The sequence below is a fragment of the Mustela lutreola genome, chromosome 1 (assembly GCF_030435805.1).
Source record: "Mustela lutreola isolate mMusLut2 chromosome 1, mMusLut2.pri, whole genome shotgun sequence".
Classification (NCBI taxonomy): domain Eukaryota; kingdom Metazoa; phylum Chordata; class Mammalia; order Carnivora; family Mustelidae; genus Mustela; species Mustela lutreola.
The window spans coordinates 428068-442883 of NC_081290.1; the positions used below are offsets into that span (position 1 = coordinate 428068).

General features: G+C 44.2%; 1 protein-coding gene across 5 annotated transcripts in view; it reads right to left on the reverse strand.

Moving 5' to 3' along the window:
• Positions 1-4283: 4283 nt before the first annotated feature.
• The window catches only part of COPS4 (COP9 signalosome subunit 4), a 38689-nt gene continuing 28156 nt past the window's right edge, over positions 4284-14816 (reverse strand). For 4 of the 5 annotated variants that reach the window (XM_059147270.1, XM_059147483.1, XM_059147419.1 and 1 more), the window contains 3 exons: positions 12714-12829; positions 10853-10937; positions 4284-4813 (listed from right to left, as the gene is read on the reverse strand). In XM_059147270.1, the coding sequence (XP_059003253.1) occupies positions 4680-4813; positions 10853-10937; positions 12714-12829 (335 nt within the window). In that variant the 3' untranslated portion in view covers positions 4284-4679. The remainder of the gene's footprint in view (positions 4814-10852; positions 10938-12713; positions 12830-14816) is intronic. The other variant, XM_059147567.1, reaches the window with a different exon arrangement.

Here is a 14816-nt window from a genome sequence, read left to right on the forward strand (position 1 = left end):
ATGCCCTGCTTCCTAGCTGCACACCTGACAGGTGTGTGGTGTGGATCTCCTTTTTCTCCTCACTATGAAGATTCAGGACAAGTCATAAATGTTCCGTGATCAAACTCAGCATGACCCAGTTCTGATTAAATATTGATAAATGCATAAAGCAACTTTTTTTTTCACATTCATTATTCTATGCGTTCTATACCCGTCACTTTGCCCTGATGAAAACCTCACTCCATGGTCCCCTTTGGTTCTCTCCCCACCTTGAACCAAGTCAAGGGTTGGGACGGGGAAGGGGAGGCAAAACTACTGGAGAGGTTTATTGTGCCATTCCAGAGAGAGCAAATGTGGAGGTGCCTTACTGGGCACTCGGCAAACCGGAGTGTTCTTTTTTTTTTTTTTAAGTTTTTTTTTTTTTTTTTAATTTATTTATTTGACATACAAATCACAAGTAGGCAGAGAGGCAGGCAGAGAGAGAGGGGGAGGCAGGCTCCCTGCTGAGCAGAGAGCCCGATGTGGGGCTCCATGCCAGGACCCTGAGATCATGACCTGAGCTGAAGGCAGAGGCTTTAACCCACTGAGCCACCCAGGCGCCCCAAACCGGAGTGTTCTACCCCTTCTCCTCGCCCCATGGAGTTGGGTGCTTTGCAAGGTTGCATCTGGGATCTGCTCTTTTCACAGCTCGTGTTGTGTCATCTGCTCCTGCGGCTTCAACCGTCTCCTAGATGTCAGGGAGGACCGTTATTTCCAGTCTCCCCCTTACTGATGACATTCTGAACGACTCTTCAGCTGCCTACTAACCGAGTCCATCTGGTTGTCCCTTAGACCTCTGTACCCCACGTGTCAAATGGTATCACCACTTACTTAGCTGTTCAAGATTCAAACTCTAAGTACCAGGAAGTATCAGTGAGTCCTGAACGGACTAATCACCCTTCGCCCTTCTCCTCACATCTAATCAGCCACTGGCTTCTGTCACTTAAATTCCACTTGATAGCCCCAATGGATGACCTATTTTGCTTGCTGCTCTATCCCCAGGGCCCAGAACAATGCCTGACACCTGCTAGATACCTACTCCAATCATTCACAGAACGGATCGATCTGTCCTCTCCTTGTCTTCACTGCCATGGATGTGGTCCGAACCTTCATGATGACTTCGAACAGTCAGGCACAAGCTCCTAAGCTAGTCCGCTCGCCTCTAGTAACTGCAGTTCCGCTACCCTCTTTCCAATCCGTCTTAAAAACGTCCTGCCCCAAGTTTAACTGTGATCATTTTTTTAAAAAGACACCCAAATTTCCCTGACCCTCATAACGGAGCCTCGGTTTACTTCTTTACCCTATTCTCCTGCCACGTCTTCACTTTTTTTTTTTTTCTAAGATTTTATTTATTTATTTGACAGACAGATCACAAGTAGGCAGAGAGGCAGGCAGAGAGAGAGGAGGAAGCAGGCTCCCCGCTGAGCAGAGAGCACGATGCGGGGCTCGATCCCAGGACCCCGGGATCATGACCTGAGCCGAAGGCAGAGGCTTTAACCCACTGAGCCACCTGGTGCCCCTCACGTCTTCACTCTTAAAATTCCTTACTTCCATGGCCTTCAGCACACAGGCATTTTTTAATATTTCAAATTCTAACTGTTCATTGAGGTAATAAAGCAAAAAAAAAAGGATGTTGTATGACCCAAAATGTGGTCTAACTTTGTAAATGTTCCATGTGAGATTAAGAAAAATACTCTACTGTTGTTGGAAGTAGTCTACAGATGTCAGTTAGGCCCAGTCGACTGATGGCGCGGAGTTCAACTACATTCTCACCGACTTTCCGCCTGTCACATCTGTCAGCTGCGGACGGGGGCGCTGGTCTCTAACGGTGCATTTATCCCTTGCCCTTGCTGTTGCATCAGCGTTTGCCTCCTGCAGTTTAATGCTCTGTTGATGCGCTGGTTTTAACTGAGCATGTTATGATTCCATATTCTCCCTTCTCTCCTAGCCAATCAATTGTGTTTATATTCTCAATTTCTTTTACCTTCCAGTTTGCAATGTACATTTACAACTAATCTCAGTCCACTATTCGAACACTGCTCTGTCAGGAGTAGTACAGCAATCTTGGAAGAGAATATTCACAATCTCAGCCTCCCATCACTGCTGTCATTCATTTTACTTCTCCATACACTACAAACATTAAAAAATTGTTGCTATTATTTTGAACAAAGTCATCTATTAGGCCAATTAAAATTTTTTTTTTTTTTTTTTTTTTTTTTAAAATCTTTATTTGATAGAGAGAAATCACAAGTAGACTTGGAGAGGCAGACAGAGAGAGAGAGGGGAAGCAGGCTCCCTGCTGAGCAGAGAGCCCGATGCGGGACTCGACCCCAGGACCCTGAGATCATGACCTGAGCCGAAGGCAGCGGCTTAACCCACTGAGCCACCCAGGTGCCCCCAATTAAAATTTTTTAAAAAGATTTTAACTCCGTGCTCTTCCTTCGTCAGGGTTCTAACCCATACCAGAACTTTGAGCACTTCTAACACAGGTCTCCTGACAACAATCGTCTTCAGTGTTGCTGACCTTCTTCCTTCACTTCTAAAGGGTAATTTTGCTGGATAGTAGCTTCTTTCAACATCTTAAATATCTATACTCAGTTCTCCCTTGCATGGTTTCTGATGAGAAATCCAATATAACTCTTACCCACATTCCTTAATAGAAAAGGTGTTTTGGGGGGGTACTTGGGCGGCACAATCAGTTGATGACCAACTTTTGATTTTGGCTTAACTGTTGATCTGAGTCGTGAGCTCGAGCCTTGCTTCAGGCTCTGCGCTCAGGAGAGTCTGCCTGGGACTCTCTCTCCTCTCCCTCTGCCCCTCTTGCTTGTGATCGCTCACTATAAAAACAAATAAATCTTAAAAGAGAGAGAGAGAAGGTATTTTTTCCCCTAGCTTCTTGCAAGGTTTTTTGTCCTTGTTTTCTGCGGGTTGAATAGGATACGCTTCGGTATAGATGTTCTTGTATTTATCATGCTTGTTCTTTTCTACGCTTCTTGGACCTATGATCTGGTTTCCATCATTAATTTGTGGAAAAAAACCAAGCCATTACTATTTCAAATATCTCTTCTGTTCTTGTTCTTCTTCTGGGATTCCCATTACACCTATATTATAGTTTCTATAATGGTCCCATAGTTGTTCGATAGTTTTTGTGTTTTGGTGGTGGTATTTTTTTGTTTTGTTTTGTTTTGCATTTCAGCCTGGGAAGTTTTTACCAACACATTTTCAAGCTCACTGATCTTGTTTTTATTCTTCCCCGTTTTACTGTTTCCCTAAGAATACTGTATTAAAGAGCGTCTCCAATTCCACAACGATGACACTGGAGCCCTGTCTGATGCAATGATTTGAGAAGGATTTGTAATCTTGATTCTAAATCTGTTTATACTTAACCTGCGTCCCTGGGCTGGGACCTTCAGAAGTGTTTCTTGACCCTTTCTTTTCCTCCTATGTGACACAAGAAGGCTATAGGGGCTCAAAGTATAGGAGTAACTGCCCTGGCCCCAGGCTGGGTAAGGCTTTGGTAGTGTAGTTCTCCTCAGAGGGCGGCCCTTTGCCATGAAAAATGCCCCCGGTGTATTTCAAAATAGTTACTTTCCGTTCCCCTGTCTTGCCTGAAACGCAGGGGATCCTGATCTCCATCCTGAGAACCTGATGGGGCTCCTGGGGATAAATCCTAGAAAGCGTAGGGCCTCCCCAAGAGAGGGGGCCCTCAGGGGGTTTAACTGTCAAGCCAGTTTACCCTCGGCCTCCAGGAACTCGTCGAAGCCACCAGTTCGCTGGTCCTATCAGTTATGGCTCCAGGAGCTTCTGCCCCAACAAGCTCTCGCCCGTGCCTCCATCTGCCTGTCCTTCCAGTCTTCACAGTAGTTTGCTCTGTGACCTCAATTCTCTGATGGAAATAAGAAAAGCCACTGATTTTCAGCCTTTCAGCCTTCTTCGGATTGTGAGGATGGAGTGAGGACTTCAGTGCTCTTCACGTGTTGGAGCTGAAACTGGAAGTTGCCAACAAACTCACTTTTAAAAGTCCTTTTCTCTATAAAGCTGGCCTGAAATAACCCTCTCTGAAGAGCCTTCCCAGACTCTCTCTAAGAAATGAAAAGCTCCTCCCTGTGTGCTCTGGAGCTTGGTGCAACCACCAGTGTCCCACACGCCGTCTACCAGCTCTGGGGCCGCCTGGCTGGAGAACAGCGCTGTGGCTCGGCTCCGGGGTTCTGGCACATGCTATAAATCAATGTCCACTGAAATGAAAGCAAAAGAACAAAACACTGTTTGCTAATTAAAAACAAAGTACTACTTTTATTTGGCTCACGTCTCCATTTATTAGAATTACCACGTTTGGAGAGGCACGAAGCACTTTAAGTTTTACATGACTACAAAGTTATCACAAATCCCAAACTTTTTAGCCACGGATATTTCACTTACTCCGTTTAAAGAAAAAGCTTTCAAAACATCTGAGTTAGCTGGGACACAGAGACCCTGAATATATGGGAACTACAGGTTTTTAAATGCTTGCGCTTCCTGTTCTAACAATGTCTTCTTTAAATGGAATCCAGCATAAAAGGGATTGAAATACATAAGGTAATGATGCAATGCTTTGGAGAGACAGTGAAATTAATCTGTACAACATGGTGAAAGCTGTCGTGCGCACAGAGTTCCGCAAGCGTTCACTGAGCCATCTGCGCCTCCATGGCCTGTGCTGTCCACTCTGGCGCCGTCTGACTGATCTTCTCCAGCAGGTTATTCACTTGGAAACAAAGGGACTGGATCTGTTTGTCCCACGTTGGCAGGGCTTCCCGTGCTACACAGAAGAACAACATACACCGTTTAACATTACTCCATGAATGCTCAGCAAGTGTAAGTCAAAAGATAAACACAGTAAGACTGATTTTCAAAAATCCATTCCAAAAATCTTGGGTAATGAAATTAAGCTAATCAAGCAATATTAAGGAAAGTACCCAAATTACTGGCACAGAGCACAAAACCAAAACCATATCCGCACAGATCCATGTTATTATTATTCATGAAAATGAAAGAAAACCAACTAATCAAAGCATGTGTCACAAAACCACCACCGTAAAAGCCTCGCGGAACCCACCAGCAGTTTCTCGAGTCAGAAGATACTGCCACCTACTGGACAAAGCACATCTGTTTGTCTACTGGACTCTGAGGGATAAATATTTTAATGTTTAAACAAAAAAACAGGGGCACCTGGGTGGCTCAGTCATTAAGCGTCTGCTCAGTGCATGATCCTGGAGTCCTGGGACCGAGCCCTGCCTCGGGCTCCCTGCTGGGCAGGAAGCCTGCTTCTCCCTCTCCCACTCCCCGTTTCTGCTCCCTCTCTTGCTGTCTCTCTCTCTGTCAAGTAAATAAAATCTTTAAAACAAAACAAAACAGGGGCGCCTGGGTGGCTCAGTTGGTTAAAGCCTCTGCCTTCGGCTCAGGTCATGATCCCAGGGTCCTGGGATCAAGCCCCGCATCAGGCTGTCTGCTCCGCGGGGAGCCTGCTTCCTACTCTCTCCCTTTCTACCTGCCTTTCTGCCTACTTGTGATCTCTGTCTGTCAAATAAATAAATAAAATCTTTTAAAAAAATAAAAATAAAAATAAAATAAAATAAAAAAACAAAACAAAACTCAACATGAAAACACCAGGATTTTCTCCACACCAGCAATATGCAGTTAAAAGGGGAATATTCCACTAAAAACAGTCCCCAAATATACAAAAACAGACACAGAATTTAAAAAACTGAAATAAAAAAATTTTAATGAAGGACATAAAATAACCTGAGCAGAAGAAACGACAGCCTCAGACAGAAGGATGCAGTATCACAGAGAAAGGAACAGCCCTCCCTGTTCACACATACATTTTTTTTAAATTGCGAAGATAATCCCCCCTTTCTTTGTTGTTCTAACAGGACAGGATCATTAGAGTTCCTACGGAGGATGTGACGTCTGAGGACAGCCGAGATGACCTGGGACACCAAGAACAGTGCAGCGCCGCAGTGGGCCCTGCCACGGAGCCAGCGCTGCTCCATGCACCGACGGGAACGACAGAACAACAGGACGACAGGAACGACAGAACGACAGAACGAAAGAACGACAGGAACGACGGAACGACAGGAACGACAGAATGAAAGAACGACAGGAACGACGGGACGACAGAACGACAGGAACGACAGGATGACAGAACGACAGGAACGACGGGACGACAGAACGACAGGACGAAAGGACGACAGAACGACAGGACAAAAGAACGACAGGAACGACAGGACGACAGAACGACAGGAACGACAGGAACGACAGGATGACAGGACGACAGGAACGACGGGACGACAGAACGACAGAACGAAAGAACCACAGGAACGACAGGACGACAGAATGACAGGAACGACAGGAACGACAGAATGAAAGAACGACAGGAACGACGGGACGACAGAACGACAGGAACGACAGGATGACAGAACGACAGGAACGACGGGACAACAGAACGACAGGAACGACGGGACGACAGAACGACAGGACGACGGGACGACAGGAACGACAGGATGACAGAACGACAGGAACGACGGGACGACAGGACGATGGGACGACAGAACGACAGGAACGACGGGACGACAGGAACGACAGGACGACAGAACGACAGAACGACAGGAACGACGGAACGACGGAACGACAGGACAGAACGACAGAACGACAGGAACGACAGGACGACAGAACGACAGAACGACAGGATGACAGAACGACAGGAACGACGGAACGACAGGACAGAATGACAGAACGACAGGATGACAGAACGACAGGACGACAGAACGACAGGACAGGACGACAGAACGACAGGACGACAGGAACGACAGAACGACAGGACGACAGAACGACAGAACGACAGGACGACAGAACGACAGGACGACAGGACGACAGAACGACAGGACGACAGGACGACAGAACGACAGAACGACAGGAACGACAGGACGACAGGACAACAGAACGACAGGAACGACAGAACGACAGGACGACAGAACGACAGGACGACAGAACGACAGGACGACAGGACGACAGGACGACAGAACGACAGAACGACAGGAACGACAGGACGACAGGACAACAGAACGACAGAACGACAGGAATGACAGGATGACAGAACGACAGGAACGAAGGAACGACAGAATGACAGGAACGAAGGAACGACAGGACCGACAGGAACGACAGGAACGACAGGACAACAGAACGACAGGAACGACAGAACGACAGGATGACAGAATGACAGGAACGAAGGAACGACAGGACGACAGGACAACAGAACGACAGGAACGACAGAACGACAGAACGACAGGAACGACAGGATGACAGGAACGACAGGACGATAGGACGACAGAACGACAGGAACGACAGAACGACAGGAACGACAGAACGACAGAACGACAGGAACGACAGGATGACAGGACGACAGAACGACAGAACGACAGGAACGACAGGACGACAGAACAACAGGACGACAGGATGACAGAAGGACAGGAACGACAGGAACGACAGAACGACAGAACGACAGGAACGGAGCCGTAGAGCACCGTGTTGAGAGTGAGCAGTCAGACAACGCACGACCGCGTCTCTACAAAGTATCCAGAACAGGCCCGTCCACAGCGCGCAGATTCGGACAGTGGCTGCGGTGGCCCAGAGAAGGACGGACGGACGCAACTATTCTCAAGACGCATGAGGCTTCCTCTTGGGAAGACGAAATGTTTGGAACGAGGTGGAGCGGGTGGTTGCACAGCACCGTGAACCCACTAAATGCTCCGAATTGCTCACTTTAATGGTTCACGTCGGGGCGCCTGGGGGGCTCAGTCACTGAGCGTCTGCCTTAGGCTCAGGTCAGGTCAGGTTAGACCCCAGGGTGCTGGGATCGGTCCCTGCATTCTCCCCCCCCACTCCTCCTGCGTGGGTTCCCTCTCTTGCTGTGTCTCTCTGTCACATAAATAAATAAAATCTTTAATAAATAAATAAAATGGTTCCTGTTATATAAATTTCAACTCAGTAAAAAACGTAACAGTGGAGGGACAGGAGATGCTTTTCCAACAGTAAAATTTACTATAAATTTGTTTATTACCATATTGCCACAGATCAGTGGAACCAATCGGATTACAGAAAGAGACCCAAACACGTATGTAGACCATAGTATTTGCCGAAGATCAGAAAGTATGTCTTACCTAATAAATAGTACTTGCAAATCAGCAATCCATCTTTAAAGAAAGATAAACTAGATCATACCTTAAAATTATACACATAAATAAACTTAGACAGATATTTCTGAACCTAAATCAAAATATTTTTAAAATTTTAGAAAAGTAATACTTTTATCCCAAAGTGAATGAGACCTTTTGACAGAACGACAGGACTATAGGAAATTAAAAAGCCATAAAATTAAAAACTGACCTAGTTGTCTGCATAAGAATTTAAAAATGTGTTCATGGTACACAGTGCCTCACATCAGAAACACAACTGATAGCATTTCATAATTTGGTATTTGTTTGTTTGCTTGCCTTTTCAAAAGATCACCGCCAGTCCGGCTGTACTCCGGCAATGAGGCCAGACAGGAGCCTCGGCAGACGTGACGGGGAAGCCCGGGGGTGGGGGAGCTTTCAGAATGGGCCGGGAGCAGTTAAGACAAGACGACGAGTAAATGGGTTCCAGATGCCCCTGGGAGAAAAGCTGAAAGGCTTCAGCCCAGAGGAGGGACCAAGGATAAGGAAGGCCGGAGAAGCAGACACGGCAGCTGCCGGCTGCTGGCTGCGGAAGGGAAGCAGGGAGGGGAGAGAATGAGTTCAGCGTGGGGTGTGCTCCTGTGAGATGCTCAACAGACAGGCGGAAAATACCTCGCGACCAGTTACCACCAGTGGCTCCAGGACTCGGAAGAGAATCACACTAGAAAGGCAAACACAAGCACTATCTGCATAGAGAGGGCCAGGGAATCAAGGGCAACAGCAGAGTGAGGAGGGAAAGGCCTGGAGTTCGCCCTTCGCAATATTCCTATTTAAAGGCACAACAGAACCTACAAAGAGGACGGGACCAATCCCTGGGAAAGGAGGAGGGAAAGCAGGAGAACGGGTGCGAGAGGAAGGCGGTGCGGGTGGCGGGGACGGCTCAGAAAGGAGAGGTGACCAAGGTTACTCGAGACGCCGAACATCAAGATGAAAATATCCTTGCTAAAACTGGAGAGACCCAAGTTTAAATATTGGCAGAAAGAAGCCAACAGAGCAAGAAAGAATGAAAACAAACGAAATAACTGCTAAGCTCAAGTTCCTAAGAAGCTGGTTTGAGAGGGACGGACTCCAGTCAGAGAAGGAGCCGAAGCACAGGAGCTGGAAAGGGAGACAGGAACCACGTCCCATATAACACGAAGGAAGAAAAGACACGATCACACGGTATTTAAAATTCATACGTTTTATAAATGTGATCAAAAAGTTCACTCAATTTCACACTGGTAGATTTTTTCCCTGTGAAACAGGAAACAAGGTTTGCTGCCGAGAGTAAAGGAGGAGCAAAGTCCGAGATTCACGAAAACTGAGATCTGAAATCCCCACTGCAGGGTAGGAAAAAAAAAATGTGTCAAGAGTCCCAGGTACTCGGAAGGCCTGGGTGGCTCAGTGGGTTGAGCAGCTGCCTTCGGCTCAGGTCATGATCCCAGTGTCCTGGGATCGAGTCCCACATCGGGCTCCTTGCTCGGCAGGGGGCCTGCTTCTCCCTCTGCCTCTGTCTGCCTCTCCGTCTGCCTGTGCTTGCGCTCTGTAGCTCTCTCTCTCTAACAAATAAATAAAAATCTTTAAAAAAAAAAGAGTCCCAGGTACTGTTGAGAACCCACGACCTTGAATTTGCAGTGGTCATCAACCTGTCTGCTGTTCTAACTCCCCTCTGGCAACATCAGTTAGCTACTCGAGCACAGGAATGAAAAAGATGGAGAATGGGTTCGTTCCAGGCGAAGTTTTCCTGGACAGCCGGAACAAAAAGTTAACAGGCAAGTCATCCAGGGCACCTGTGAGTGATCAGGACGCCTGGTGGCTGAGTTGGCTGAGCGACCGGCTCCTGGCTTCAACTCAGGTCATGATCTGAGCCCTGTCCCGGGCTCTGCGCTCTGCGTGGAGCCTGCTGGAGAATCTCTCTCTCTCCCTTTGCTCGTCCCTTGTGCACTCTCACTCCCTCTAAAATAAAAATAAATAAAACCTTAAAAAAAGAAAGAAAGATATAATGAATCGTGGATGCCAAGCCAGAGAGGAAGAGGAGTGAAGCGAAAAAGGGCCTGACCAGGAGAAAGAAAACGGTAATGGACGGAGGCTGCGAAGCGGTCAGGAAGAGCTGAACTTCAGGGGCTCGGACTGCTAGAAAGACAGGAAATACGGTGAGAACAGGCTATCTCAAAATCAAATCTTAACAAGTAGCACGGGGCCAGGCACAGAAGCTCCGTGGTGGCAAGGAGGTAGAAAGCGGGGCTGAGGAGGTAACAGCCGTGAGTCAGGGGATGGACGGAGCTGCCCCGTGAGCCTCAGGTGCTGCTGGAGGGAGACCCGCGCGAACACCCTCGTGTGGGCACACGGTGCGCTGCGTGAGGAGTAGGAGGGTGAACTGGTTCTGGTTTCAGATGCTTCCAGAGCATTAAAATGCAGCATTAGGTAGATTCATAAATGTAAGTTCATAAAAATTATTTCTAATTATTTCTCTAGGAAGTAAGGGAAGTAAGTTCATCCCAGTAGTAATGCACTAGGTCAAAGGAAATTGTTCAACAGGGCTTAATCCTAAGTACACAAGAGTCTCCTGCCACTTTATTATGACAGAAATAAGCAAAACCTCTTACTTTCAAAATGAACTATTCCATCAATCTGATCAATAAATCCATTCATACGTCCTTCTGTTATCATTTGTGATGCTATTTTTTCTGCCTGTTAAAAAAAAAAGAAACCATAAACTCTTGTAAACTTTATCATGTCTAACAGTTCCTCACATGTAAGAGAACTGAAATCTCTTGGTTTAGCTTCCCACAGACTTTCTCTGTTCATCTGCTGTTCATCACAAGATTCACCTTGTAAGTCTGCCTCGCTTGTCCCCCAGTCCTTCCGATATAACCCATTACTTTACGTTAGCTGGGATCTGTTTTACTTGTGAGACTTTGGACAAGAGCCTAACACTCTTACCAATTTCTTCCTCTGCTTAAAATCAAATTAACAATTTTTCTGCTCACGGAGATCCATACCTCAAAAAAGCCTACACAAACTAGTTTTTCTTTTTACTTCATTTAAATTTGCAGTGTTTATCACCTAGAAAATTCTTTAAGAAAGTAGTATTTTTGAAGAAAGTAATATTTTGAAGGAGGAATGATGTTCAAATTTAAAAGGGAATTAAAAAGGGGCACCAGGCATGGGACTCTTGATCTCAGGGCTGTGAGTTTGAGCCCCGCACTGGGTGTAGTGATTACTTAAAAAACTAAGCTCTTTAAAAAAAAAAAAAAAAAAAAAAAAAAACTAAATATATAGATAGATAAATAAAAACTAAAAGGATTTTAAAGACAATTAAGGAGGGCGCCTGGGTGGCTGAGTCGGTTAAGTATCTACCTTTGTATCAGGCCATGATCTCTGGGTCCTGGGATCTAGTCCCACATAAGGCTCCCTGCTCTCTCTCTCACTCTGCCTCTGTGCTTTCCCTCTCTCTCTCAAATAAATACAATCCTAAAAAAAAAAGGCATCAAACGGAATCAAAAGGTCCTCTACCTAGTTCCTAAGGACATGTTTCATGTTTACTATGTGTAAGCAAACTAGCTTATGATTTGGTCATTTTAGTAATTCTGACCATGTTCACAATCAAACCTAAACAATTGTACTATCATTTATTGTTAAATAATTAGTGTCAGCCTAAAAAGAAAGTATCTTTTAATGGGAACTTAAGCTTTGGTTCGCAAATGGTTCCACTTCCTATACTATGCACTGAGTGTGTACAAGTACAGTAACTGTGTTAGGAAATTCTAAATTAATATTTCACCAACAGATAAAAGGGGACACGATCCATTACTACATGATTTAAGATATGCAAGTTAGGTAAAAGTAAGTGGATTGCTTACTTCTACTCTTATTTAAAATTAAGAGAATTTTTTTAAATGATACCTGAAGTGCCCTCTAAATAGTCTTGGTACTTTGTTGGTATTTGTATAGAGCCAACCAAACCTTTATCATGACTAAAAATGAAATTAATTTCCTACTAACTCAGTCAATTAAGATAAATCAAGCATAAAAGTTACAACAGAATAGCCTAGACAATGACCACAGTTATTCTTTCAAAGAGGTAAAATATTTAACCTTTGAGTCAACTAGAGCGGAAAAAGAAGTAAGGCATGTAACAAAATCTCAAGTTCATCAGAAATCAGAAAACACCATGAAGTGCACTGAAACAGACACTAAACACTCTCATAAAACAGGTATCATAACCTGGAACCCCTTAAATTTTAGTGACCTAAAATTCTAGGTCACTTTATCATAAAATACAGTTTTAAAAAAAAGCAAAAAAGTAGGACAATTCCATTACATTACTACTTTAATATTCAAATAATTTACTTCCATTTTCCTGAGGCTTTTTATGTGTATTTTTACTGCAGTTGCCAATATTTATCGATTACATGTTGTAGTTTAATCTAACTTCTTTTTTATAAATTGGAAATAAGAAAATACCTTAGCTGCAGGGATCTCTAAAAGAGCTCCAAGTTCTTCAAAGGTGATATTATTATATAATTTGCTTGCAGACAACAAATTATGTTCAATAACAGCTCTGTCCAAGATGCTAGAACCTTAAATAAATATAAATAAGACCGTTACAAGCTTGAAACTTGTTTTACACTTTTTTCTACAAAGGATTTATTTATTTGTTTGAGAGAGAGTGAGTGGGAGGGAAGGGGCAGAGGCAGGACAGGGAATCTCCGACAGCCCCCACGCTGAGCCCGACACGGGGCTCAGTCTCAACCTGATCCATCACACCGTACGGTCACCAACGATCAGACGTTCAACCGTAGGACCCAGGTGCCCCTTGTTTTACACTTTTGTTTTTTTTAGAAGATTTTGTTTATTTGACATGGCCGAATACTATTCCTCTGTGTGTGCGCGTGTGTGTGTACAAACCTCCTCTTTATCCATTCATCAGTCAATGGACATTTGGGCTCTTTCCATGATTTGGCTGTTGCAGGCAATGCTGCTACAAACATCGAGGTACACGTATTTCTTTGAATCAGTATTTTTGTATCCTTCGGGTAAATACCTAGTAGGGCAACTCCTGTATTGTAGGTTAGTTCTATTTTTAACTTTTTGAGGCACCTCAACACTGTCTTCCAGAGTGGCTACATGGGTTTGCGTTCCCACCAGAAGCGTAAGAGGCTCCCCTTTTCTCCACATCCTCGCCAACATCTGTTGTTTCCTGACTTGTTGATTTTAGCCATTCTGACAGGTGTGAGGTGGTATCTCATTGTGGTTTTGATTTGTATTTCCCTGATGCTGAGTGATGTGGACCATCTTTTCATGTGTCTGTTGGCCATCTAGATGTCTTCTTTGGAAAAATGTCACCCCTTTTTAAACTGGATTATTTGTTTTTTGGATGCTGAATTTTAGAAGTTCTTTATATATTTTGAATATTAACCCTTAACAGATATCACTATAATATTGTACTAGTTTAAGATGTACAACATGATTTAATATACGTATACACTGTAAAATGATTACCACAATAAATTTAACCAACACCCATCACCTCACGTTTTGTTTTGGGTTTTTTTTGTGGTGAGAACTTTTAAGATCTACTCTCTTAGCAACTCTCAAATATAAAAACGTAAATAAATGGGAAAATAGGAAAACTTAATACTTTTCAGATGGCAATAATCCCCAAGTTGATTTATGGACTCAGGGCTCTTGGCAGACACTAACAAACTGATTTTACTATTCATTCTGTTGGGACTCAGAGGAGCCAAAACAATCTTGAGAGGAAAAACAGTTGGAGGACTCATACATCCCAATTTCAAAACTTGCTATAAAGATAACCAAAACAGTGTGGTACTGGCATAGGGATAGGAATACAGAATGGAGTAGAACTGAGACTCCAGAGGTAAATTCGCACATTTATGGTCAACTGATTATCAACAAGGGTCCCAGGATAATTTAATGGGGAACTCACAGTCTCTTCAACAGTTATGAGGACAACTGGGTATCTGCATGCAAAAAAATAAAGGTGGACCTTGATCTTACACCATATACAAAATGAACTCAAATGAATCAAATGTCTACATGTACAAGCTGTAACTACAAAACATACAGACGAAAACAGAGCAAGTCTTCACAACACTGGATTAGGCAACAACTTCTCAGTACAAAGTACAGGCAACAAAAAGCAGAAAGAAATACACTGGACTCCATCAAAATTAAAGACTTTAATGTCTCAAAGGAAACCATCAGAAAGTGAAGAAAAAACACACGGAATGGGAGAAAGTATTGGCAAATCATCTGGTAATGATCAGGTCTAGAATATATAAAGAATTCCTACAATTCAGTAATAAAAGGACAAATAACCCAGCTTAAAAACTGAAAAGGATCCAAACAAACTTTTCTCTAAAGATATACAAACAGCCAATAAGTACATGAAAAGCTGTTTGGGGAAAGGCAAATCAAAGCGATGTGACGCCAACTTCATACACACGAGGATGTCCAAGTCAAAAGACGGATAACAGACGTTGGAGAAAATATGGAGAAATCAGAAACTGCACACACAGCTGACAGGAATGCAGAAAGGAGCAG